This window comes from Sugiyamaella lignohabitans, chromosome B, assembly GCF_001640025.1.
Source record: "Sugiyamaella lignohabitans strain CBS 10342 chromosome B, complete sequence".
In the NCBI taxonomy this organism is placed as follows: Eukaryota; Fungi; Ascomycota; class Dipodascomycetes; order Dipodascales; family Trichomonascaceae; genus Sugiyamaella; species Sugiyamaella lignohabitans.
Genome location: NC_031674.1, coordinates 4774445 through 4800924, shown reverse-complemented (window position 1 = coordinate 4800924; position 26480 = coordinate 4774445). Strand labels below are relative to the sequence as shown.

Sequence of the window (26480 nt, the reverse complement as noted above, 5' to 3'; positions counted from 1 at the left end):
AATTGCTCCAGTGGTCGCTTGTCAGTTCACAGATCGCGCACCTACAGAATGTAAACAAATCCCCCATCGCGTATGCATTAATATCACGTGCATATTCCAGTCTGTCATTTGTCAATTAGCTTTATCATGCCAAGTATCAATTTATGTCATCTCCTATCTCCTATAAATAAGTTTCAAGTCTGGCAATTGTTCATTATTGGTGCTGGCTATTATCCTATACGTTTTGAAATTATTAAAAGTGCAATCCTTGATAGATAGATTATAAACTGGCAAATAGCTTCCTGGGTAAGGATACATTGATGGGTAGCGCCGCACGATTTGGTAAGTCCACGTCGCACGAGTCGAGATTAACGCTTGCAGCGAAAGGTTCAGACACCAGCACTCTTTCATTTGAATACTGGACAAGTGAACGCGTTGCGATTCTTGTTTGGTTGCAATTGAACGAATTGTCTGATTGTGTGAGGGAGTTGACAATAGAACGCGTGTAAAAATGCAGATGTTAACAAAGGTAAGACGAAACCACGAAAAGTGCTCAGGTTGACATTCAGAGTACAATCACCAATAAATGGGCAGCAATGATCTAACTATGTCTAGTTTGAGTCGAAATCGTCTAGGGCCAAGGCAGTTGCCTTTCATCCTAAGAGGTAAGTACACACTTTTGTTCATATGTCAATTATCATATTGAAATGCTTAGGAGGGTTCGATTGCTTGTTCGCTTAAGTTTGAAAAGCGGTGGTTTAATTTGAAATGACTGGTCCTCTAGAACTCAATTGCAAAATATTGCGGCCAGTTATTCAATTCTAAATGAATGACTTAGTTAGGTAGAATACTAACTCAATGTTAGACCTTGGATCTTGGTATCACTGCATTCCTCTACGATTCAGCTATGGGATTACCGCATGGGAACCATCATAGACAGATTTGAAGGCCATGAGGGACCAGTTCGAGGCGTTGATTTCCATAAAACCCAACCCCTATTTGCGTCTTGTGGTGACGATTATACTATCAATGTCTGGAGTTTGCAAACCAGAAAACGCCTCTTCACTTTGACTGGCCATTTGGACTACGTGAGAACAGTGTTCTTTCACAATGATTTGCCTTGGATCATCTCTTGTTCAGATGACCAAACTATCCGTATTTGGAACTGGCAAAATCGTCAGGAGATTGCGTGCTTGACAGGTCATAACCACTATGTTATGAGCGCTCAGTTCCACCCCAAGGAAGATTTGATCGTTTCCGCATCCCTCGATCAAACCGTCCGTGTTTGGGATATTTCTGGGTTGCGAAAACGTCACTCCGCTCCTAGTGGCGCTTTGAATACTACCAACGCTTTTGAGGATCAACTTGCTAGAGCCAATGGCCCACCACAAGACATTTTCGGAAATACTGATGCGATTGTCAAGTATGTATTAGAAGGTCATGATCGAGGTGTTAATTGGGCATCTTTCCACCCTACTTTGCCATTAATCGTGTCTGGTGGTGATGACAGAGTCCTCAAAATTTGGAGAATGAGTGAAACCAAAGCCTGGGAATTGGATACTTGTCGTGGCCATTTGAGTAATATCATGTGTTGTATTTTCCATCCATTCCAAGATTTGATTATTTCTGTCAGTGAAGACAAGACAATTCGTACTTGGGACTTGAACAAGCGAACTCCTGTGCAACAGTTCAAGAGGGAGGGCGATAAATTTTGGTATATTGCAGCCCACGAGTCAATTAATCTTTTTGCTGCCGCTCATGATAGCGGTGTCATGGTTTTCAAGCTTGAAAGAGAGCGCCCTGCAAGTACGGTCTACCAAAACAGCATCTACTATATCAATAGAGAGAAGCAGGTTAAATTTTTCGACATCAATAGCAATAATGAGAGTTTGCCATTGCTATCTTTAAAAAAGATTGGCAGTCAATGGGTTCCTTTCAGAAACTTGTCATATAACCCTGCTGAAAGACAGATCTTAGTCACCACCAAATCTGCCGACAACCAAAATATCTTTGAGCTTATTAGTTTGCCTAAGGATGCTTCGGGAGCTATTGAACCATCTGAGACTAGTCGTGGATCTGGTGACCAGGCTGTATTCATTTCTCGTAATAGATTTGCCGTTTTGTTGAAATCGAGTCAAACTATTGAGATACGTGATTTGGGTAACTCTATTACCAAGAGTGTACAATGTCCTATCAGCAATGTTAAAGATATTGTATATGGAGGTCCTGGTCTGTTGCTTGTTTTAGGTGCTGCTTCTGTAGTTTTGTTTGACGTTCAACAGAAGAAGACTATTTCTGAAATCCCTGTTTCAAACATCAAATATGCTGTATGGTCGAATGATGGTCAGCATTTGGCCTTGTTGGGCAAGCACACAATTACAATTACCACTAAAAACCTAGAGACTGTCTCGTCGCTTCACGAAACTATTCGTATCAAGAGTGCTACTTGGGATGATACTGGAGTTCTAATTTATTCAACTTTGAACCATTTGAAGTATAGTTTATTGAACGGGGACAATGGTATTTTAAGGACTCTTCAAAACACGCTTTACATGGCCAAGGTCAAAGGGAACTCTGTATATTGTCTTGCTCGTGGTGGTTCTATCAAGGTTTTGAAAATTGATCCTACTGAATACCGATTTAAGAAGGCTCTTGTAAGCAAGAATTTCCATGAAGTCCTCCGTCTTATCAAATCATCCCAGCTTGTTGGTCAAAGTATCATTGCTTATTTGCAGAAAAAGGGATATCCGGAAATTGCTTTACAATTTGTTCAGGATGCGCAGACAAAGTTCGATTTGGCTATTGAATGTGGTGACTTGAAGGAGGCTTTTGAACAAGCAAAAGAGCTGGGTAAGCCTGCCGCCTGGAAGATCCTTGGTGAGGAAGCACTTGCACAAGGTAATCATGACATTGTCGAAGATATTTACCAAAAGCAACATGATTTCGATCGCTTGTCATTTGTTTACCTTGCCACTGGTAATATTGGAAGATTACAGAAGATGGAACAAATTGCTGATCATCGTAATGACACTGCTGCCCGATTCCAGACTAGTATTTTCCTCAACTCAGTTGACAGTCGAATTCAATTGCTCCGCGACGCAGGCTTATATCCTTTAGCATATTCATTGGCTAAAAGCAGTGGATTGACTGAAGTCGCTAGAGAGATTATTGAGGAGTCTGGTGTCGACGAGTCGGCTATCAAAATCTCGATCACTGATACTTCGTCTGACGCTATCACTGGCGTTTCTCATGAAACACATAAATCCAATTGGCCACTGCGTAAGACTTCGCTTTCGTTTTTCGAACAGGCTCTCCTCGGAAAGGTTGAAGCACTGTCTTTGGAAGATGAACCTGAACAGAAGACTAATGCAGAGACTGCCAATGGCGATTTCGATGAATATGAAGATGAACTCCAAGATGAAGACGGCTGGGACCTCGGTGCTGAAGATCTTGGCATTGAAGATGTTGAAGAAACTGATGAAAAGGTTGACAGTAACATTGACATTACTGTTGGTTCGTCTGAAACAGAATTGTGGTTGCGAAATTCTCCAGTGGCTGCCGACCATGTGGCCGCTGGTTCATTTGAAACTGCTGCTCAGCTTCTCAACCGCCAAGTTGGTATTGTCAATTTTGCTCCTTTGAAAAAGAGGTTTTTGGAAGTATATCGCGGCTCGAAATTGTATTTGCCTGCAAACGATGGCCTTCCCCCACTGACATTCTATGCTCGTAGACCCGATGAGAAGGTTCTTCCCTTTGTTCATGGTTATGAGAGTTTAGGAGAAACTCTACAAGAAGCATATAAGTTGGTGGCTAGTGGTAACCAGCTTCAACTCGCAATTGAGACCTTTAGGGAAATTCTTCAGACAATTGTCGTGCTATCCGTTCCTTCTGAGGCAGAGGCTAAAGAGTGCCAAAAGCTTATTGAAATTTGCAAGAATTATATTCTTGCTTTTTCAATCGAGCTTAAAAGAAAAAGTCTTCCTCCTACTGATGTGAAACGAAGTCTCGAACTGGTGGCTTATTTCACTAAGCCTAAGCTTCAAAAGAGACATGCTCATATTCCTTACATGGTTGCGATGAAAGAATCATTCTCAAAGAAGAATTTCGCTTCTGCCTCATTCTTTGCCTCCGAGTACATTAAAATCATGGAAGGCGTGGATGACGATGATTCTGATAGATCTGTGAACGAACGGGTTAGAGCCAGGAATGCCAAGAACATTGCTCAAGCCAAGGCTCTCAAGGCTAAGGCAGATGCTTCACCTCTTGATGCCCATGAGATTGACTTTGACCAATATGCGGATTTTGACATTTGTCCATCGACATTGACTCCTATTTATGAAGGCACATCCAGTGAAAGAGACCCCTTGACTGGTGCCAAATACCATGTCAGTGAAAGAGGTAAGTTGTGTTCTATTACCCAGCTTACCTCTATCGGAGCACCTGCCTCAGGACTTCGACTATTTGCTTGATATATATGAAATGAAAATATAATAAATAGATTATACATGCTTATTCTTGTAATTACCCTTAGGAAAACACTATCGAGTCTATAAGAAAATCAAGTGATATCATCACGTTTCTAGACATCCTCTTTAAAAGTGTTTTCGCAGCTGTTGCTAATACCTGTGGGAGAAGATGTCTCCGTTTTGATCTTTTTTGAATCGGCAGAATCAACAGGCAAGTCCTGTTTCCGTTTGCTGCTTATAACATTTGTCGCCAGATCATTTAAAAACGACTCTGCAAGTGTTTTATAGTTCTTCTTGTATTCAACTGGCAATGCTTGTATTAATGCCTTGTATTCTTTTGTATCTGGGCTATTGGTGGTTTTCCATATATAAGATGCCAAATACTGTAAACCAATCTGTAGGCGAATTTTGAGGGTCTTATTGTTCTCAGGCTTCGAATAGTATATTACAATGTACCAAAGCACCCTGTTAAAATAGGGAAACCGAAATTTTCGTGGCACGCGAGTTGTTCGTTCTATTTCGGCTAGCTTGAGCTCCATTGGTATGCTATCCTTACTAAGAAAGTTTCCCCCAATAACCAGAGAGTCTTCAGGCGTATAGACGGCATGTATCCACCCTGAGGGGATTAACAATGAGTCGCCTTTTTTCAGTCGAACCTCATAGCATTCCTTAACAAGGCCCCCGAAAAAAGTCGAATTTTGGTCTGATGATAAACACCATTTCTCGTACTTCTGTAGATTTTGTGGAGTGGGAGGTACGAATAAGAAAGTCTTCGCTCCTTGGCACACATGATAAAAAACTGATGAACCTCCAAAATCAACATGAAAATCGGTGAAGGAATTCGCAACAGACATCAGGCAATATAATGACACTTTTGGATAATCGGATTCTGCGGAGGGATCTGATGGCCACACTTGTTGCACCAAATCATACTCTCTAACAATTGCAGGCCGTTTAACCTTTTCTGCTAGCGGAGTGTACGAAAACTCTAGGCTAATGACGTTTCGTATTCTGTCTCGTTCGCTTTCCTCTAAATAATAATAATCTCTCCATTTACCTAAAGTCCAGCCTGTGCTGTTTCCTTGTGTTGCAACATCCATAACTTCCAGTGGAGTGTCCTCACCCAACAGTTCCGTAACTTCAGCTACCGTCAATTCTGATGGAACTGACATATCAAGGGAGTCATATTCTTTTCTGCGAATAATGGCGGGCTCAGGAATATCTTCCGGTCTCAAATCACCCCACAGTTTCGATAAGCCAGGCCCTGTGTACTCTTTGATATGATTGCTGTTAAAATTCGCACGTGAACCTTTGAAATAGAAACAATAGGGATGTAACTTTAGAAATCCAATGGTATCACCATTGTCTAATGCCTGGTAATCAATCGGCGCTTTTTTCCTGGATGACACTCTTTTTAAGATGGAAAAGCCAAATTCAGGACTACAGTCGTCGCAAATGAAAACACTAATATCAGCAATTTCACTGGCCGTTTTACCTACACAGTCGTAATGGTACCATTCCTTACATTTTTCACATCTAATCCATTGGGTCTTATCCAATGGTTTTTTTATTTCACACAGCTTGCAATCGCTGTTAGATGTCATGTTTACGTTAAGCCTGGTACACCTCCTGAGATGCCTATTTCATGCAGGTTCCGTACGGCTCTATGATAAGAGAGTTGTGTGATCTACAGTGAACTTCATAATTTCATACAAATACATAAACATTGACTTTTAACACCAGAACTTATAAACTCTATAAAAGAATCCTCTTGAAGCAAGGGCGGTTTCTTCTTCGTGGACTTCTTGTCTAAGAAGATCCATGTCAATTTCCCTCCTTCCACTATCAAGATCAGCATCTCTGCAGTGGACGAAAGCGGGTCTCTTAATGGCCTTATATGCAATGTAGAATACAAGGCACACTGGGGCAGCCAAATATGCTTGGAAGAAGTCAGAGGGATTTGGCTCACCACCAATGGGGAACAAAGCGGTATAAAACTGGGCAATCAATACCAATACGTTAATAGTGAATCCGTACCAAGAGCCAATAACACCACAAGACGACTTGAAGGGGATTTCATCCAGAGTTCGACCCTGTAATTTCATAGCTCTGCGGAAACGAATGTGACAAAGGCAGATAGATCCCCAGGTGAAGATGGACGACAAACCGGTCAATGCCATCAACCAACTGAAAACTTCGGTCTCGTGCTTGCTTACAACAGTGAAACACAGCAATCCGACAATAGCGCTCAATGCAATGCCACCAAGGGGTCTACCCTTGCGATCAATGTAGGCCAAAAATTTGGGTGCGAGTCCTTGAGCAGCCAAGGCAGCCAGAGTACGACTGCAGCCAAAGACAGCAGAGTTACCAACTGATAAGACTGCGATCATAATTACAACATTAATGACGCTTGGAAGACCACGAATTCCAGCATTGGCAATTGCGATAACGAAGGGAGAAGCAGTGGCGTCTGCAGATGAGTTTCCTCTCAGGAGCCTTGGTTCTGAGTATGGAACTAACAGACCAACTAGAGTCAAAGAAACCAAATAGAACAAAGTGATTCTCCAAAAGACTTGTTTAGTAGCAGAGGGGAGAGTTTTACGTGGATTAGCCGTTTCGGCGGCAGCCAATCCGACCAATTCAGTACCAGTGAAAGAAAAGGCTGCTGTAACGAAACAACTTGCGACACCCTTGAATCCGTTTGCGAAAGCGCCAGGGTCTATGTTTGGTTAGTGACATTCAGATATTGTTATAGAACCCACTTCAAAGTGAGTCTGAGAGGTCATTACTTACCATGCCAGTACTTTCCGCCAATATAACCTCCATGAGGTCCTCCACCAACATTGAGGATAATTCCGAGTATGATAAATCCAATGACAGCAAGGACTTTAATTAGCGAGAAGCAAAATTCAGCTTCACCATATCCTCTAACTCCAAACAGATTGATTGCGAAAATAACAACATAGAAGATAGCGACGAAAAGGGCGGGTGAAACTCCTGGATGCCAATAATTAATTGTAATAGAGGCTGCTACAAGCTCTACCGGTAAAACAACGCACCACTGAAGACCATAGTTCCATCCCATAGCGAAACCCCAAGCGGGATCGATAAATCGACTTGAATATGTTGCAAAAGCACCAGCGACTGGGTAAACGACTGCAAGCTCACCCAGAGCCATGACTGTCGTGTATAACATGGATCCAATAATACTGAAACCAATGAGAAGAGCACTACCTATGTTAGATCAAACCATATCAAAAGTGAGCCACACCAAAAAAAAATCAAAAAAAAAAAAAACACTTACGCTGGTCCTCCGACTGCTAAAACTTTACCACTACCAACAAACAGACCAGTACCAATGGAACCACCGATAGCAATCATTTGCAGGTGACGGCCCTTTAAGCTACGTTGTAAAGGAGAATTGGCAGTAGCAATGGCAGCCTTCTCAACGTCGGTCATATTAGTAGTATCGATTCCTGACAAATCTGCCTCCTTAAACGAGTCCTTGATTCGCTGCCATCGTGATAGCTCAACTCTTTCTACCGAGCCAGCTCCAGAGACATGCTTACCAAAGTCCTCATTTGAGAAGTGGTTTTTTAAATCGTCTTCACCAGACATTTTGTGTGAGATTTATTTTATTATTAAGAGTAAGAAAACTCTTATAAAAATGTGGATCAGATCAACTTTAAATAGCCCACTCAACTGCAAATGAGGATAAGCCTGATGAACTCAACTTAGGTTGATCTTTTCCAGTTGCTCTGTCAAAGAGGGGTTGAAGATGGACTTCAAATGCAAACTTATTCGACGAGTGAATATCACCTCTATGCTTTGCAAAAAAGAAATGTATTATGCTAGATACAAATATATGGTGGTAGGATTGGCTACAGTCTGTTCTGCGCTAAAAGAAACAGAGTTTAAGCTGTCGCTAAGTGGCTGAGAGGGTGTTCTAGTTTCGGAGCTCTGGAAACACTGGGTACATGATGTTCATGTACAGTGTCAATCATTGTGGGGATAGGCGTGTAAACCTTTGGCGATTGCTCCGAAAGCGCTCAAACAGCTGTATTGTAAATACTTCAACTAAATTATGTTGATTTCAGATGATAATTAAATTTATATTCTCAATCATCGAGTCTTCCATGGATGTGAGATTAAAATTATTATATAACAGTTATGGCTGTCTGTTTAAATGACCACTCTGTTGAAAAACCATCAGTGCGTATTCGAGGGTGCAGTTTCCTAGTTTGAACCCATATTTCTGGAAATTGATGTCGATCAAGGTTTTGTCTTAGATTGTTGAGTTTTGCTTTTTAGATTAAAGTAGTATCGTGTTGTTCAATGCAGAGTAATGGAGCTTCTGATGGAGAGTGAGCCACCTCGTCGCACTCCGCTATTTTCAGAGATCTCTTAATACTCGAATAAGTCCTTAACACGTTCTCATCAAAATCATAATTTTTACTCTACTATCTCTTTTAGCTGCAAATATGTATTATGACTTTATACCTTACTTATGTGTGTAATGTAATACTTTAATTAGATAGCTTTCAACGGGTCAATGCCAGTGGTAATCCAAAGTTTATAATGTAACAAAACTCTCAAGAACTCGTGGGTGTAAAATATGTGCAGCGACTGTGCAGCCAAGCGCTGCACATCGCAGCTATCACTCTACCGATGGTACTTCTTACAGTGGCTTAAGTCATTTGCTTTTTATGTGGATGATTTCTACTACCATTTTACGACAAGATCGTCAATGTAGGGGAGGGAAGAGCATCTTGAGAGATATCAGTTAACGGCATATCTCACCGAAACTACGGTCCCAATTCCGAAATAGGATGACGGCCGCGCTGAAGTACATATAAAAAATACTGCTGTAGGAAGTAAGACTGAGGGGAAGATTTGAGGGGGCATTAGTGGGGGTGACCCAGAAGGGCTTTTAACGGGTCCTTAGAAAAAGTCGTATGAGGGGCTCTCTCCGTTTAGGAATAGTGGCTTGGTTTTTTTTATTTTTTTCCGTTTCCCAGCAGATTTGCGGTTAACGACGGAAGATGGTCAATAAAGTAGGAAACTGGGGGTAAAGTCCAGGGGCCTGCCTGTTCATAATATATGTTTGCTCATAAGGTATATAGATAGATAGATACATAGCCAATATGCAAATTATGGTGCTGCTGGTGGGGGCGGAGGGCCTGCCGCATTTGCATAGAGAACCTGCAGACTTTGATTCCGGTTCGGCGTGGGCCTGCGAAACCGGACCTGTGAAACGAATAATCTGAAACCTGCCCCTGGAGCTAACATCCGTGGTAGCCATAAGAGGGTTATAGAATTTAGCGGCCCAATATTTTCATTGGGCATTCAATTAGACATTGCTATCCGTAGTGAGTTCCCAGGATGAGTTTTATTCTCCTTCCGGAAAAACCATTTAGTCTAGTAGTTAAAATTTAACTAGACCGGTTTGGTGCCAGAAGCGATCGCATTGTTACCTATTTAGAATTTTTTTGCCGCGCCAGTACTTTGCGCTACGTCTCTACCATCCGCTTGATCATTTGTGACGTAACACTGTCGGAGCGCCCGCCCGGTATTAGCAGCAATACGCCCTACAGGCTACCCAACATCATGATCTGACAAAAAAGCATCTACACCGTTTCTACCTAAATTGAAATCGAGCCGAGTCATTTCCCCACATTAGCTAACAATATATTACATATAGAAAATAATATAACGGGCCTTCAGCGGGTAAGTCTTACGCCGTGAGATCTCGTGTAAACATAGAGGCCACTGAGTTACACGGACCACGGCCAAGAAATTGTGGGGTAATAATACAGTCATGTTTCATTCATTCATAATTTCTAAGCTAAAAGTGCAGATAGTCCAATATATGCTTTAACCGACGCACTTTGTATGCAACAGACCACCTGGGACGGTCACTTTCTTGATCACTATCGCCTATGTATGGGATCTTACGACCTATCAATTCCTCCTCACTTTTGATTTCTCCACTTGGCGTTAGCACATATGGTACAGATAAATCAAGGTCTGGATGTTCTGTGTTAAAGTCAACAGAGTCCCCTTTTAATCGTATCGACCTCAGATGCTGCGAGTAGCTCTTTCCTTCATCCTTGATGATATCCAGAGCCCCCATATTTAAGGATTGTAACATCTCTTTATCCCTAAAAAGGTTAAGTAGAGCCTCCTTCAAACCAGGTATGCTAGTCCCTGGTGGTATGTCACGAATAAGCTGAACAGGATCTATAGATCCATTTCCCTTCTCAAGCAGAACTTTAATGAATAAAGGATGCTTCAAACTGTGGTGGATCAGATCATTCCAAAGATCCTGGTCATTCTGTGATTTGGCAAATTCGAGTGCCTGCTCTGGATCTCCTATTTTTTCTATAATCAGTCTTAATGCTCTTTGATGTTGACCCACTTTTCCCAGCAGATAAACCAGTTCTGGTGTATAATTGTTTTGATCGCAAACTTTGAGCGCCTCTGTCAGGTTATAGTGACTGTTGCGATTAAGAAACCCCATCAGCTTCCTGCGATCAAACTCAGCATACAGTTTAATTTGCAGGTTGGCAAATTCTCTAGAAATAAACGAGTCCTTTATAGTGAGTTCTTCCAAATATAAAAATAGCATGACATCCAGCTTATTATTACCCGACAACGCACGAATAATAACCTTGGGTTCAAGCTGATGTCTTCCTTCCACAAACAGATTAATCGTATGTTTCGTCTTGTCGCGGATTACTTCTAACGGAGCATTCTCTAACTCCTCATCCGTGAGGTTATATATGAAGACTTGGGGAATCATTGCGTGGATCTGTGGTAGCAAATGATATTTTGAGATATGGTCTATCACCGTGGCATGATGTAGAGCTAGCAAGTGCTGAAGGGCTGACAATGGGTCATTTGTCCTTGTGTAAAGGTCGGCTAAGGCCATTCGCATTTGGTTTATCGAGCTTGAGGTCTCAGATTCGTTAATAAGATCCTCTAGTTGATTCTTTAGCAAATTGTAATCGTAAAGTGAAGGGGGCCAGTTATAAATCAAACTGACAAGAGTTTTTCTGTCATTGTCCAGACAATAGTTAATGATGCTATCGTACAAGTCCTCTTTGATCTCTAGTTCATCGTCAATAGGCAAAACCTGAGCTAATTCGCTAATATGATTGGAGTTCACAAATATCCATCCCCATCTATCCCACTCTTCCCTCAGTACTGACTTGTCAATTGACGGCTGTGACAGAATTATTTTAAGAAATGCAGCTGCTTCGCCCCATTTTTCTTTGTCGATTAATGATTCAACATGTTTGATTCCTATAGCAATTCGACTTATCGGATCCACTAAGCTGGCGCTCATCTCCCAACTTTTCTTGTACATATGCTTTTCGTCAAGCCAGTTCAATCTATCCAGCATCGTCCGCTCTTCAGCAACTATTGCGTCTGTACCACTGACAATAAAATATTTATCAGGCATGGATCTATTTCCATGAAAATGACCCAGGTGATAATCATCTAAGCCTAGTCGCTCATACCCTCGCATAGATAGAACATCTGCATAAGTTTCTTCTCCTGTCAACCAGTCTATGAGTTTTAACTCAGGTGGATCGGGAGTTGGTCGCTTCCGAGAGGAAACGGACGCCTCTTGACCATCTGCTTTAGCGTACACCAATATCATTACTGCGTCTTTAAATGGTAATATACCGCTTAGGAGCCAAGGTAGTTTGTGTACATTTTCAACCTCTATAATTTCGTCAGCATGGGGTGACAAAACCGACGCACTAGATGAAAGAAACGATGGTGCTCCTATAGTGGGCTTTGGCTTTGCTTCGCTACCCGTGGTTATTTTGATATTCCATATATGATCCACCCATGCTATGAAGATTCTATTCGAGTCTGGAAAGCAGATTCGTGGTTTGTATAGGTCAGCACGGGGGGCATTGGCAGGGCGGTCTATACGCCTTAAGATAGACTTTCTGTGTGTAGAATATAATATAATTCCATCCTCATTCATCCATATAATTAGATTATTCACCCAGTTCAAGGATATTATTGGATCTTCCGAGGTATATAGAACAGTATCTGATCTGCTTCCAAACCAGTTCTTTTCGCTATGAATAACACTTCCTGCCGTTCCTGCCGAAACATATGCTCGAGTGGACTTATAATTTGGATCCAAAGCGACCGCGTGAATTGGACGTTTGAAGTCAGCATAGGATGTATCTTTTTGATTCATAATAGATACTATAACAACTGTACCATCAAGAGACCCGGATGCTAGATATGTGCCATCAGTAGATAAAGACAATATAGACGCTCGGTGTGCACGAAACGATCTGATAGAGCTCATATCAGGATTAAACATGTGAATTATCCCTGAATGTGTGGCAAAGACTATAACCGTTTCGCTCGCCAAAAATGTAGATACCGTATTATTTGAGAACACAGGTGGCTTCAAATCCGATAGCCGTGAGTACTTTAGCTTGGGTTCTTCCTCATCTTCATCTGATTCAGAGTCTCCTTCCGATGCTGAGCTTTCATTCTCATCCTCATCTTCGGATTCTCCATTTCCACTAGATTCATCGTCATCGTCTGCGTTATCTTCTTCATCATGATTATTCTGTTCATTACCATTGGCTCCACCCTCTTCATTTAGATCTTCCTTGTGCCCAGTTTGGGGCGCGTCACCATGCGTCGTTTCTTCCGAGAATCCTCCTTCCGGAGCGATTAAGTCGGGGATTTCTCTATTTCCCTGTTGAGCCAAATCGTCTCCATTATGAGCAAAATCCTCAATTCCTTCGCTCATTGTCATTTGGCCATTGTTCTGGACATACGGAGAACAGGATTATACATCAACATTAGTAAATAGGGGATCGGTAGTTGTATCAGTCGTGCCGACATAGCGGCTACCCCTATCTCCCATATGTCTTTCACCCCAGCCTGTTGATACACGATACTTCAATAAATGTCACCACCAGAATGGCGAAGTAAAGTCAGAATATTTTGTGCTTGTCAAGTGCTACAAGAGAACCCTGCGCCAAATAATACAGATGAGAGTGATGCCCCATATGGACATATTCCTAGTACTTTAATGAAACCATGGGCACTTCACAAACTGGAATATCTGTACTTTTGTGATCATTGTAAAAGCACTAAGTGTAAACAATGTGTAACTCAAGAGGTAATATCCAGATTCTGTCCAAGTTGTTTGTATGAAGTTACTGAATCATCTGCCAGAGCAAGCTCCAATAAATGTCTCCGCAATTGTTTGCAATGTCCAGAGTGTGGATCTTCTGTTGTTGCTAGCTCTGAAGGCGATACTTACAAACTCAATTGTAACTACTGTTCTTGGAAAAACGACCCAAAGTTGAAACTTAACAAAAAAGTTGCGATTGGTCTCCAGGTGTTTAACTTGTATAAGGAAAATGAGGGGAGCTATTCACGATTTGAGCAGATAAGAGGATCAGTAAATTCTAGTCTTCCCAAACCCGTGACGTCCTCTTTGACGACTTTTAGAATGAATACGAACACTAAACAACATTTTGAACCATTTCCGGAACCGATAATTAGAGTAATTGGCTCCACTGATGCGCATGAGATTGTTCTCCCCAAGCTTGTGGAATTGAGAGGTAAAACTTCGAAAAGATGTAAAGTCTGTCGACGATCTTTAACGAAGCCTGATCCGAGACCGTCGTCAATTAAATTCAGAAACAAGTCGTTGGCTTTCAATTTTCTCCCTTCTCTTTTTATTGAGAAGCCCAAAAATGTGCCTTCAATTCAAAATCCGTTGGTAACATCAAGCATTACATCGGGTCAGACGTTCATGTTGACTATTACGAACTCTCTTCCATCCAAAATCCAACTCAATATTTCAACCTCCCAGTCGCTTGTCACACTTATTGCTCCTCAGGTAGAGATAGGACCGAACTCTGATTCGTGGGATGAAGAATCGCTTATTCAAGCGGTTCCATTCTCACATATCTCTCGACAAACAAATGTAACGAGGCGAGTATTTATGGAAAAAGAAAGACCAAACCCAAGCTCTACTATGAGTGGAATTCATGATAAGGGTCCCAATTGGGTGACAGTTCCGATCGAAATTAGCACCTTGAATGGAAATATTGATACATCATTGGACATTCCTTTGTTTCTGAGTATTTCGTACGAAGAGTCTGTTGATGAGGTTGAACATGTTACGAAGCCCTCATCATCTAAACTGGTACGTATCGGTGTCTGGTACGTCTTGACCATACACGGGCTGGACGGCATAATTGCAAATAACCCTGAAGATCTCTAACCTTCGGATTCCCACTTAATTTATAAAATGGAGTTTATTATGTTACATTTTACTTGGTATAAATAGATGTTTTATACAGTCCATATGGACATACCCATTCCGGCAAGAGCAACGATAGACCCATTTGCATCGCTGTACGCATCAATAACGCCGGTGTCAGCAACAGTGGTATATCTGGAGTCGACTAAGGAAATACCTTCTGGTGTCAGTTTCCATTTTCTGAGATTTTGATCACTGCCAATGCTAACAAATACTAAATCGCTAGCGCCTGGAATTCTGGCGATTCCCGTGATTGTTGCCGAATGTGCGTTTTCTACAACTGATATCCTGGTTCCAGAGATTGATCCGTTTGCAAAATTAATATCAGTCGCGACCAGAGAATTATCGTCTCCTCCAGAAACGTGGAGAAATGATAAGGGAGTCTTCTGATAGAAAAATGAGCCTTTCACACTAGATTGATGAAGCTGTACTCGGAGCAATGATTCAGCGAGGGGAGTGAACATACCCAATGATTGTTCCGTTCCAATTTTCCAAATAGCAAGATGACCATCGGTGGAGCTAATGGATAAATAGAATTCATCGTTAAGCACAAGAATGTCGCAATTCAAAAGGCAACACTCTCGGTAGTTTCCACTGAATGAGGGCTGGAACGAAGTTTCTGTGGGATCAAAAATCCACCCTCTGAAAGTTGAATCTGAGTATATGCTTACAACAAGGTACTTTCCATTAGTTAATTTCCGAGTGACAGAATTCATAATTCTCAAATCAGGGATATCACAGGTGGTAGGAAGTGATATTAATGGGTATATGTGTGGTCCCTCATCTTTAGCAAGTGTTACTTTCCATATTGTCAACTCCTCTTGGCCTGAGCTGGAAATCAAATACTCTCCTTCTTCGGTCCAATGCAGGGATGTGATACCAGATACATGCTTTTCATAGATTCCCCAATTGGTTAACGCTCCCGTACGTGGGTCTAGAGTATTTAGAGATATGCAGGTGTCCTCCGAACCAGTGGCTATTATTAGTTGCTGGTTATACTTTTTGGAAGAAAACTCGATGCCTCGGTATTCTCTGCCATGTATTAGAGGTTGTAAAACGCTCTGTTGAAATTTGGCCCTGTGACCACTGCTTTTCACATGATTCACCTCGACAGCTTTTGTATATAGTAAATCGTAAGCATCTTCATCGTCAGGGTTCATTCTGAAGTGCCAGATACGATGTGCTCCCCCGCACTTTTCTGTCAGCACTTCATATTGATCTGTATGATTCCAGACAAAAAAAAGGTCCGTCCGGAATCCATACAATATTAGTTTTCCATTCGAATAGGAACTTCCTTCAATATCACATCTAGGGAGCCTATTAAGACTAAGCTGACGTAAATGCGCACCTTGAATATTCACCATCATGAAGTATCCTCCTCTGCTTGTAAGAATTAAAGTTGTCTCTAGGGAATTGGTTGATGGCCTCAACAGAATTGATGTGATTGCATCTTCTGACATGACTCGCCTCCAGCAGTTATTGGGCGTGATTTCAACCCGATCAGATGTAAAATCTAGAGTATACGATGCTACTGCTCCATGGCGTGAGCCCAGATACAGTATATTGGTTCTACTTTCATAAACAGCAGCTGTTGGGTGGAATGTTTCCGGCACTGTCAATATTGCTCTGCATTTTCCGGTATCATCAAACAACACAACAGGATCGTGCGGATTTTGAGTCTCCAATATTACGTAATGCTTGGTGTTAACTGTAAAAGTCAAGAGGTCGGAAAGCTTTCCTTGAAAAAGATGGCCCACCTCGAAACATTCTACAGCAATATCGTTGTCAGAGACCCTTGCGATAAATAATTTGCCATCCCTAGTTGCAATGGCGGCACAACTCGGATCATTTCCGAACCCTTTAATAATAGAGTAAAAATCTACGGTAACTTCAGGAATCACTTTCCAGGTATGACTTTTGCCATTAAAAAACAATAATCGGCTCTTCGAGGTACCGACTAGAATATGGTTGTAGTTGAGTAGCACGTAGTTCTTAAAGATTTCCTGTTTTCGTTTATGAACTGGGGTTGGATCCATAAATCCAGTGCTAGCCATAGAATATTTTTTCGTGTTTCTGTCTATTGAAGCTCGAAGATCAATATCCCATAGTTTGACTCTACCATCGCCTCCACCAGTGGCTAGAACAGAACGATCTTCGCCATTCCCCAATGCGCCACACCAGACATTTCGGCCAAGATGGCCCTCGAGTACCTGTTCGCAGATAAGTGAAGTGGACTCTGAATTCCAGCTCCACACTCTAGCTGAGCAATCCTCAGACACACTAATAAGCTTTTCGTTGTCGTGTACAAAAAGCAGTTGCCATATTCTAGCATGATGACCCCATCCAATGGCAATCTCCTTGCCTGATTGTACCTCCCACAGTCTGATAGACCTGTCATCAGAGCAACTGGCCAAAATCTTTCCGTCGGATGAAAATACAACACCAAATATAGATCCCTCGTGAGATGACAAGGTATGCAATATAGCCTGAGATTCTAACTCCCAAATAACTACACCCCCTAGGACAGTGCCTGAAGCTATCAGAGTCCTCCGCTGCCCGTCTATTGATAACGGGAGTATCGCTCCAGAGTATAAAATACTCTGCTCCAAGCAAACCGATGTAGAGATAGGGTCTAGTGTAGTAGAGTCCAACGTCAAAATCTTGTTATGTGCTGTTTGAATATAGATCAAGGATTCATCTTGAGCGAATGCTAGCGAGGATATCCAATCATCAAGAAATCTCTTCCTTATACTATGCTTCGGGTGCTCCGAAGTAAAATCAATATCGATAATAGACATTGATCTACCACCATAAGCAGCTAAAGTTTTTGACCCACTCTTTTTTGCTTTTGCCACCACTATTGAATGGACTTTATCTCTGTTTAAAGCTTTGACTTGGTGTATCAGAGAACCCTTCCGCCAGTCGTATACTTTTACTCTAGGGCCCTGGCCCACATATAGGACAGGTCCATCGAACAGCAGCGCTGTAACAGGACCATAATGTGTGAGGGGCTGAGTGGATGTTAGTAAAGTGTCAAGTGTGTCTCTTTTCAAGATCAAAATATACTTACCTCCAAAGTCATGTTGGCCTACTGTAATCTAGCTAGACCGGTTCGTGATCTATGATCACCATACAATTTTAGACGCCGCACGATGAAATTTGCTGATCGCTACTACGTTTAGAAGAGCGTTTTTCAGGGGGATCTGCAGGGTTCGGATGTGCCTAACAAGCCCTCTTATCAATAGCTGCAGAACAGATGGTAGGCGGGTAGTTGAAGGGGTCACCCCGTCGTTTCATGAATTACTCGAAGAAATACACACACATTTTGCTCAAGCAGTATTGTAAAAACGAATATATAAAATAAAAAAAAGCACTAACGAAACAACAAACTAAACATAATTTACTTCAACGGGAAAACAACGCATGGAATTTGATCAAATAAACAACAATAAAAAGGCCAGTCTCAACACATAAAAAGGGCGGCATTTAATTTCTGCCTCCAAGGCCGAATTTATTACGAGATTTCTTCTCTTCACCAACAGCTCTGGTCTGCTCCAATCGGGACTTCTTCTTTTCAAGTTCAGCACGCTGCTTCTCAAGGTTATCTTTCATCTCTTTATGACGAGCAAACAACTCCCCTTCGGACTTCTTTAATTTCTGCTCCTTCTCAGCGACCTTTTGCTGGAATACGTTCTTCATATCAGCTTCCATCTTGGCTAAACGAGCTTCATGATACTTGCGCTCTTCTTCTTGTTTCTGAGATGGGTTGACTTCTCTAAAAACAGATGAGTCTTGTTGAATACCAAGTGACGTTAGTTTGTCAGTACGGTAGTTTTCGTAAAGAACATTTGCGGTGCGTTCGCGTAATTCCTCTAGGTGATTTCGGATAATAAGTTGACGGAGCTTTACAAAATCACAGTGCTCCTCATTGTCAACCTCAATTACACCCCATGGATAACTTCTACCACGAACTGATCTTCCGTCAGGGGTAGCTACTAACTGAGTTGAGCCAACAATTGCAAATGGTACACTTGCCATAATTTCTGCATTCTCAACCAAAGTTTCTTCGTCATCATTTTCATATCTGGGAGGTTCGAAAATCTCAATTTCTTGGTGCTTGATATCTTCTAGGATACGATGCTTGAAAGTGATAATTTCCTCCTCTGTCATCGTGTCTGATTTAGCAATAACTGGAACTAAGTTAACCTTTTGATGCAGTTTCTTCATGACAAGTATATCCAATGGTTTAAGAGAATGACCAGTGGGTTGGATAAAGTAAATACAAGCGTGAATCCTGTTATCATTTGACATACTGCGGTGAACTTTGTTCTCATCCTCAAGGTAAGCATCGAAACGTCGATCAATGTCTTCGACAATTGGCTTCCAAGAGTCGCTATTGTTGACAAAATCACCAAATCCAGGGGTATCAATAACAGTAAGCCGGAGACGAACTCCCCCTTCATCTATCTCTGCACTGACGGTCTTAACGTTGACAGTTTTGGGAACTTCGGCTCCAGGATCCTTCTTTTCCTTAGGCCCATACATTGGCATGTTGAACAATGTACTAACTAAAGTACTTTTACCCAGACCGGACTCTCCGACAACCATCAAATTCAGGTTGAATCCTTTTTTGATACTCTTACGCTGCCATTGTTGAGGTAGATTGGCAAACCCAACATAGGAATTGAGCTTACGGTGGATAATATTCTTCTCAGGAACTGGGTTGCTGTTGACTACTGAGTTTCTCAAGTTACTATCTGCTGGTTCAATAGGAACGTGGGACACAGAAGGGGCCTCAACTCCCACCGTGGGTTCTAAAAAATTGTTAGATTCTCCTTTCCTAGATAAGTTCATTGACATTACACCATGTTCCACGCTGGATAAGTTTCCCATAATTTGCACTGAATATACTCACCTACAATAGCCATGTTGTCAAACGCGAGAACAGAATTACGACCTCGTACCGTGTGTAAATACTGGCTTTAAACTTTCCGGGCTAAAGTACCGTACCTTCTAATACAAGCTTAGTATTGCAGAAAGGATATAGTCTAGGGCTGTATTAATTCGACGTGTTGTTATGTAGACCGAAATGGGCGTCGCAGGAGTATAAAGCTAACACGCGAGGCCTTAAATGTGTATATATAGCCTTGCAGGGCAAGCGGTATAAGGGTTCTTTCAGGGGTAATATGGGTTAGGGCGTGACTATCTCTGGGGGAAACTAAACCTCGTCGCGTTAGAAGGCTTTAGGAACATCTCTTCTCAACATTTAAATGCTTATTAACAAATAAAAGATAATAAATAAAAGATTCTATTTTATATTTTCGGCTTTCTTTGAAACGCAAAGCTTGATAAGATACTCCATAAAATCTTGGAGGCTAACATCGTCCGTGAGAACCACTGCGCCGGCAACTGGACTACCTATGTCAGAGGCTGACTTGGAGGGATTCAGACGAGAAAACAAAAACCTTGCCTGACTTCCTCTTGCTTCGGTATCAATAAAACGGGGTAGTGGGAACCGATCTATAAGAAGAGCAGATGCATCTTGTCTAGGAGCTTCAAGAAGTTGTTTAAAATTCTCATATTCCGGCAATTCCTGGTATTTTTGTTTGCGCCATGCCGCAATTGTTTCACCGTGATAAATAAGAATATGGAAAAATGTGTCCAATAATAAAATTCGATTTGGATTAACAGACAATGAATCGAGAAGCACAGGTTCAGGTTCATCCTTATCTATTTCGTAAGCAGTTAATGTTGGTTGTACCATGATCGAACAGTTCGTGGTATCTTCTTGCATAAGAACATGTCTGTAATAAACAGTTTCGTCAGGCGAATTGTTGAAAACCTGAAGAAACTGACTGCGACGAAGATGGTAGACGAACTGTGGGAAGTAAATGAATGCCTCGGGTAGTCTGAAAGAATGAGGGTCCTCTTTAATGTAATTAGCAAATCGTATGCATAGTTTGATTAGTGTTGCATCAATCCATCTCGTCAAATCTGGTATTGGAAGACCACTTTCTGCTTTGTAGATACTAAGCTTGGCAAGGATGGCAATTGCTGCCTCTTGATCGAACGATTGAGAAAGCGTTGGTACAATTGACTGTTGGCCCGGTTGCCCAAGTCCTCGGTTGGAAATATCAAACGGTCTAGCAATTGTAGTTACTCGGAGACGATAGAATCCAGAAGAATGCAGGTAATGGGTCGAAAATTGAATATATGCTTGGGGATATGCTTCACCAGCTACCACAGTCAAAGGCTGGGTGTTCGTAATATCAAAAAAGAGTGCATATGTACTTGACGGCCGCAATCCAGCTATTCTCCAGGAACTGGTACCACCTATACCTATCTCAGTCTCAGCCACATGACTCGGTGTTTTACCTTTGGAACTAATTGCGTGACCAAGTAGCCCCGATACCTTGATTTCCTTGCTCATTTTAACCATCAAGCTGGCCAAAAATCCCATTTCTAAATAGCCCTCGGGAGAAGAATCAACATTGAACATACGGATAAAACTTTGCTTGAAAATTGATGTTGCAAAAGAATCTGACAAGATAATAACACCACCAGTCCTGCTAGCTAAAGAACTCATCTCATCTAACCCAACTTGATCATAGCAGCCTGCAAATATATCAATCACATTGCCATTGTGAGCTGCCCGGTTTGCCAACCCGTCATAAAAGCTTTTCGCTTTTTTGTAGTACTTCGCTGTCTCGCTATCAATATCCTTATGTGACCGTAGTGGCTCTCTCAAAGACGGCTCCACTACCATACCTGGCCCAATAGTACAGGGCCCAGCAGTAAACAGCATTATACGTGCCGGGCATGCTGGATATATGCTTTGTAACATGGACTGAGCAATATTAAGAGCCTCCCCAGTACATCTATGTTGTCGGTTGTCATGCTTTGTATGGAAGGCATTCAATTGAGCCTGTTCAAGAATATTGGTAATGTCATATTCGAACTCTTGTAAAAGATGGAAATATCTGGCTGTGCCGGGTATCCCTTGTCTGACAGGTTGGTTGCTGTGTTTAGGTCTGACATCTGCTGGCACTATTCCTAGAAGCTCTTCAACCCGCTGAAACGTGTAGTTTTTCTGCCCATTGAAAGCAATACTTCTCGTACTTTCGTGCACATACACCATAGTACCATATGTGATCAAACCAACAAGGGAATCTTTTGGCAACAAGCTTAGAGATATTAACAATGCCTCTTTTAGAGCCTGAAATCCTTCCACATCCTGGCATGTATCAATAACAAACAGAAAAATAGGACCACCTCCGATGCCCTTAGAGATAAGCGGCGAAACTCCCTTTAACACGTATTCGATGGTACTGCTGCTTGCACGCACTTCGACTGGGAGATTTTCTGGACTAATATTCACATAACCCACTGGAAGCGCATTTCTTTGGTTACAGAGGCGGCATATCCAGCATTTAGAGCCAAAATCAAGATGGCAGTATGGGTTCAATACTGCTTTACAGTCGGCATTTCCGCACAGTACTGGCTCATATTCTGCAATTGGTAGATCGACTCGAGTTTGCAATGGCTTGTATACCGCTGCTAATGGAAAGACTGATTTAGCAGCATCGTGGGCAGTCTCTGGGAAGAGATTGAATGAAAACCTGACACCGTCAACTTCCTCAACGATTTCTGGATCCTATTCGCATTGTTAGCATCGGTAACAGTTAATATGCCTTATGTCAAGGAGCGATCCTCATGCAATTCACACAATATAAGTACAGATACCAATTGTCTCAATCCCAAGCCTCATATCCTACTTACCATGACAATCAACTCTGACCATAATCAACTGTTTACTATCGGAATTACGTAGATCACACGTCAAAACGGTCGTTCACCAATATACCCCGATACAGCAATAGCCAAATTCTGAAACACTAGAGCCGCGAAAGTCAGGGATGTTGCCGCTATTTTTGCGGAATATTACTATTCTATACATTTCTTATAGTTCATGATACTTGGATTACAAAATGGTTTGGAAGTCACTTTTCAATGCGGAGAGGAGGGAGGGATAATTACAACAAGAGCTCCAATGGGTTCTCAACAGCACGCTTGAGGGCCTTGATCCATTCAGCACCAACGGCACCATCGACAACCTTGTGGTCAAATGAAGCAGTAAGAGTGATTACATCATCGAAAGCGATACCGGTTTCAGACTCAGGGTCCTCAATGGCTCGTCTCTCAACGGTACCAACGGCCAAGATAGTGCTCTGAGGAGGGTTGATGATAGCAGTGAAGAAGCTGACAGCAGGATTCATGCCCATGTTGGAGATGGTAATGGTACCGCCTAGGTACTCTTCAGGGGCAAGCTTACCGTCACGAGCCTTCTTGCCAAGAGCCTTGACCTCAGCAGAGATAGCAGCGAGACCCTTAGCTTCGACATTGCGGACAACAGGGGTAATCAAACCAGTGGGAGTAGCAACAGCGACTGAGACATCAACATTCTTGTATTGGCGAATAACACCCTCCTTCTCGAGCCAAGCAGAGTTGGCTTGAGGAACAGCAGCATTGGCAACGGCAATAGCCTTGATAAGAATGTCATTGACAGAGATCTTGTACTTGCCTTCACCAGAAGCATTGAGAGAAGCTCTCAACTTTTGAAGCTTACTAACCGAAACAGTAGAAGAGACAATGTAGTCAGGGTTGATTTGCTTAGATTGGGTTAATCTGGAAGCAATGGTCTTGCGCATAGCAGAAATGGGAATATCCTCATAAGTAGCAGCGGCAGCACCAGTGGCGGCAGCAGGAGCTGAAGTTGAAGCAGCGGGAGCGGCAGGCTTGTAGTTCTCGACATCTCTCTTGATGATACGACCGTTAGGACCGGAACCCTTGACGTCCTTAAGGGGAATACCCTTTTCAAGAGCAATCAATTTGGCAATAGGAGAAGCTAAGAGACGGTCACCACTGGGACCAGAAGAAGTTGCTTGAGGAGCGGAGCTAGCAGGTGAATCCGAAGCCTTAGATTGTGAGACGGGGTTGTCGGCCTTCTCAGCACCAGGATCAGCCTTAGTCTCGGAAGAAGCAGATTCAGTCTCGGCAGCGGCAGAACCACCCTCAATATCAGCGACAGAGAAGTCAGCGAAAGCAGCAACATCAGCCTCATCTTCGACATAGACACCAATTGGCTTACCAACAGGGATATCTTTGGAACCAGTTTCCAAAAGAATCTTAGCAAGATAACCCTCTTCTTGGAATTCGAAGTCCATGGTAGCCTTATCGGTCTCAATTTCGACTAAAGGCTCACCAGGAGCAAGCTGGTCACCAACAGCCTTTTGCCAGGCACCAATGTTACCCTGGGTCATAGTAGGAGACAAAGCTGGCATACCAATGACGGTGTGTGATGGGAATGACTTGGAAGCATATAATCTAGCAAAAGTAGGAGCATTGATGAAACTATATAGTCTGTTAGTCGGCTATTCCAAAGTCCAAAAAAAAAAAATCAACACAAATATAGTTAAATTGAATTCATAAAAATAACCTTTGGCATTCGTTTTAATTTGACACTTTTGACGGTTATATATTGTGCAAGAACAATATGGCATCTCCAATTGAACTTGGCAAGCGCCCTGAATGAAGCTCGTAATACGACTGTGGAACTTGACTCTCATTCCCCAACAACATTCGTCCATTCCAAGATTGAAATTGGAAAGCCATCCACAAAACTCCATCAAAATTTACTAAAGTAAACACGTCTCCCTTTCTCCTATTACTTACGAATTCATCTGAACTCTAGCAGAGCGAGCAAAAACTCTTCTGGAAAGCAAAGCAGCAGCAGACATTTCGAATTCCTTCAAAAACTTTAACAAATTTCGAAAATAATATCTCTATTTTCTTGCAATATTGCCAGTCAGTTCTGATAAATTACAGTACACAATGAGCGAATCCAGCTTACCAGGAAATGTCGTCGTTGGTGAAGTGTGAAAACAGTGGGAATTATCAGACTTCTATTTGGAAGTTGGAAATTCTTAGGGTACGGGTGAGTATTTGGCAAAAGATGTCTAGTTAATACAGTAGGCACGATGCTCTCTCCCAGCACGGACTTTCCCTCCCAATGCCACTGCAAGACCACCTTTGGGCCTGAAAATCATCGCTACTGGTTGGAATTTTTCCTCACTTGTTGGGTTCAGCATCCATGGGTTAGGATGCAGAACTGATTGCTTGCCTGCTGGGCCACATGGGAAAAATGGGTGGGGGGCTAGAAAAGAAGGGTTTTAACGGGTAAACAGAAGGGTAGAAATTACCATCTATTGCGGAAGTTCCGGCCGACATAAAAAAAGGATCCTAAATTTCACGAAAAAAGAATGGAGCATAGGTCATACATAACCTATTATTTAACTTCAGTTCTTTATATTTTCTTATATATATATGGGTATATAATAACATTGACGTGGTAACCACCAACTGATCACGCCAGCAGTCAGGCCACTGAAGCCAATTGAGAATTGAGGTGCAAGACCCATCCTACTCTCTTACAACTCGTTGGCAAATAAATTTTTCAGCTGCACCAACTGCGTCTACCGCTCTGACCCGTTGAGTTTTTCCGAGCTGGTGCATACTTATGCACCATATTGGCCTGGCAGCCGGTTTTGTCCGTCGACCAGTATCCAAGTAAATCCAGCTATGCAGGGTCCATTGTTATGGTGAGCTTCTTCTATCTGTATGTTACAGCCAAGGCTTCGATTCTCAAACAACGGAAATCAGACAATGCGATATGGGTTGCAGAACCTGGGCAGAATTTGGGGCAGGGCCTGGGGCAGAACTTACGGCGGGACCTGGGGCAGAGCCCCAGTCTGCTTGAAATTTAGGAACCGCTAGATTATAAAAGGTCGTTAATTTACAAATGTTAAAATGATCCACAGAGTGGTAAGTGCTATACTGATGTAAGTGGTTATTTTAGTGGCCCACCAAATATGTTGTACACCGAGTGAGCACAGATTAAAGTAGAAATACCACGTTGCCGAGTTAGCATCAAAGTGACCGGTCAGAAGACCACCGTTCCCTCCATACTCTCCCATCATGCTGCGGACTGTGATTTCTCGTACACTTGGAGAAGCAGCTTTCCTGCTCACAGCTGGTGTAGATAACCACTCTTCAGTTTCTGTATTGTACAAGTAGTCAGTAATGCAACCTTCGTGATCGTGCCCAGTGAGTATAACTCCTCCATAAGGGTTACCTGGTTTGAATACTGAGTTTAGTAACAGTTGAGAAGATTCCTGAGAAAGATGATTTTGTTCTCGTAATGTTCCCCAAGAGTAGTAATTGAAATACGTCGAGTCTCTACAGATACCTTCTTCTTTGTATAGTGGCACGTGGCTAAACAGCACAGTTGGACCATTGAAATTCGATTCTGAGATAGATTCTATGAATTGCAATGTATCCTGTTGAAATTTTGGTTCTAAAGCTGGGCCGTCCAGTGACAACGAGTTTATCACAACAAACCTCCAGCTAGGATGATCGTTTGTCGCTGGTGTCTCGACAACATAGTTCATCTTTCCATAAATCTGTTCATATCTGTTCACTCTCTCGTATGTCATCTCTCCATTATATCCAACGTCATGATTCCCGCTTATGTTGATAAAAACAGGCTCATTCTGACTATAGGAATTGTGTGTAAATATCCGGCTTTTGTATCGATCAGCTCGCCTGTAAAACTCTTCGTCTCCTATCCATTGGCTAGATATTAAATCACCCAT

At 42.2% G+C, this 26480-nt stretch overlaps 11 protein-coding genes across 11 annotated transcripts; 2 read left to right on the top strand and 9 right to left on the bottom strand.

Moving 5' to 3' along the window:
• Positions 1–899: 899 nt before the first annotated feature.
• Positions 900–4448, top strand: COP1 (Cop1p; the record flags this gene model as incomplete). Its single annotated transcript, XM_018880686.1, has 1 exon — positions 900–4448. The coding sequence occupies one exon, from the start codon at positions 900–902 to the stop codon at positions 4446–4448; it is 3549 nt and encodes a 1182-aa protein (XP_018738481.1).
• Positions 4449–4558: 110 nt separating this feature from the next.
• On the bottom strand, positions 4559–6049 carry JHD1 (Jhd1p; the record flags this gene model as incomplete). Its single annotated transcript, XM_018880685.1, has 1 exon — positions 4559–6049. The coding sequence occupies one exon, from the start codon at positions 6047–6049 to the stop codon at positions 4559–4561; it is 1491 nt and encodes a 496-aa protein (XP_018738480.1).
• Positions 6050–6178: 129 nt separating this feature from the next.
• Positions 6179–6835, bottom strand: GAP1 (amino acid permease GAP1; the record flags this gene model as incomplete). The annotated part of the gene is made up of 1 exon (XM_018880684.1): positions 6179–6835. One exon carries the CDS (start codon positions 6833–6835, stop codon positions 6179–6181), a length of 657 nt encoding a protein of 218 aa, XP_018738479.1.
• Positions 6836–7745: 910 nt separating this feature from the next.
• On the bottom strand, positions 7746–8063 carry GAP1 (amino acid permease GAP1; the record flags this gene model as incomplete). Its single annotated transcript, XM_018880683.1, has 1 exon — positions 7746–8063. One exon carries the CDS (start codon positions 8061–8063, stop codon positions 7746–7748), a length of 318 nt encoding a protein of 105 aa, XP_018738478.1.
• Positions 8064–10290: 2227 nt separating this feature from the next.
• VPS41 (Vps41p) lies at positions 10291–13245 on the bottom strand (the record flags this gene model as incomplete). The annotated part of the gene is made up of 1 exon (XM_018880682.1): positions 10291–13245. The coding sequence occupies one exon, from the start codon at positions 13243–13245 to the stop codon at positions 10291–10293; it is 2955 nt and encodes a 984-aa protein (XP_018738477.1).
• Positions 13246–13398: 153 nt separating this feature from the next.
• Positions 13399–14730, top strand: AWJ20_3649 (uncharacterized protein; the record flags this gene model as incomplete). Its single annotated transcript, XM_018880680.1, has 1 exon — positions 13399–14730. One exon carries the CDS (start codon positions 13399–13401, stop codon positions 14728–14730), a length of 1332 nt encoding a protein of 443 aa, XP_018738476.1.
• A 71-nt stretch (positions 14731–14801) lies between these two features.
• On the bottom strand, positions 14802–17567 carry RTT10 (Rtt10p; the record flags this gene model as incomplete). Its single annotated transcript, XM_018880679.1, has 1 exon — positions 14802–17567. The coding sequence occupies one exon, from the start codon at positions 17565–17567 to the stop codon at positions 14802–14804; it is 2766 nt and encodes a 921-aa protein (XP_018738475.1).
• A 688-nt stretch (positions 17568–18255) lies between these two features.
• On the bottom strand, positions 18256–19623 carry CDC3 (septin CDC3; the record flags this gene model as incomplete). The annotated part of the gene is made up of 1 exon (XM_018880678.1): positions 18256–19623. The coding sequence occupies one exon, from the start codon at positions 19621–19623 to the stop codon at positions 18256–18258; it is 1368 nt and encodes a 455-aa protein (XP_018738474.1).
• A 454-nt stretch (positions 19624–20077) lies between these two features.
• Positions 20078–21907, bottom strand: SEC23 (GTPase-activating protein SEC23; the record flags this gene model as incomplete). Its single annotated transcript, XM_018880677.1, has 1 exon — positions 20078–21907. The coding sequence occupies one exon, from the start codon at positions 21905–21907 to the stop codon at positions 20078–20080; it is 1830 nt and encodes a 609-aa protein (XP_018738473.1).
• An 895-nt stretch (positions 21908–22802) lies between these two features.
• Positions 22803–24110, bottom strand: LAT1 (dihydrolipoyllysine-residue acetyltransferase; the record flags this gene model as incomplete). The annotated part of the gene is made up of 1 exon (XM_018880676.1): positions 22803–24110. The coding sequence occupies one exon, from the start codon at positions 24108–24110 to the stop codon at positions 22803–22805; it is 1308 nt and encodes a 435-aa protein (XP_018738472.1).
• Positions 24111–25616: 1506 nt separating this feature from the next.
• Positions 25617–26480, bottom strand: TED1 (Ted1p; the record flags this gene model as incomplete). The annotated part of the gene is made up of 1 exon (XM_018880675.1): positions 25617–26480. The coding sequence occupies one exon, from the start codon at positions 26478–26480 to the stop codon at positions 25617–25619; it is 864 nt and encodes a 287-aa protein (XP_018738471.1).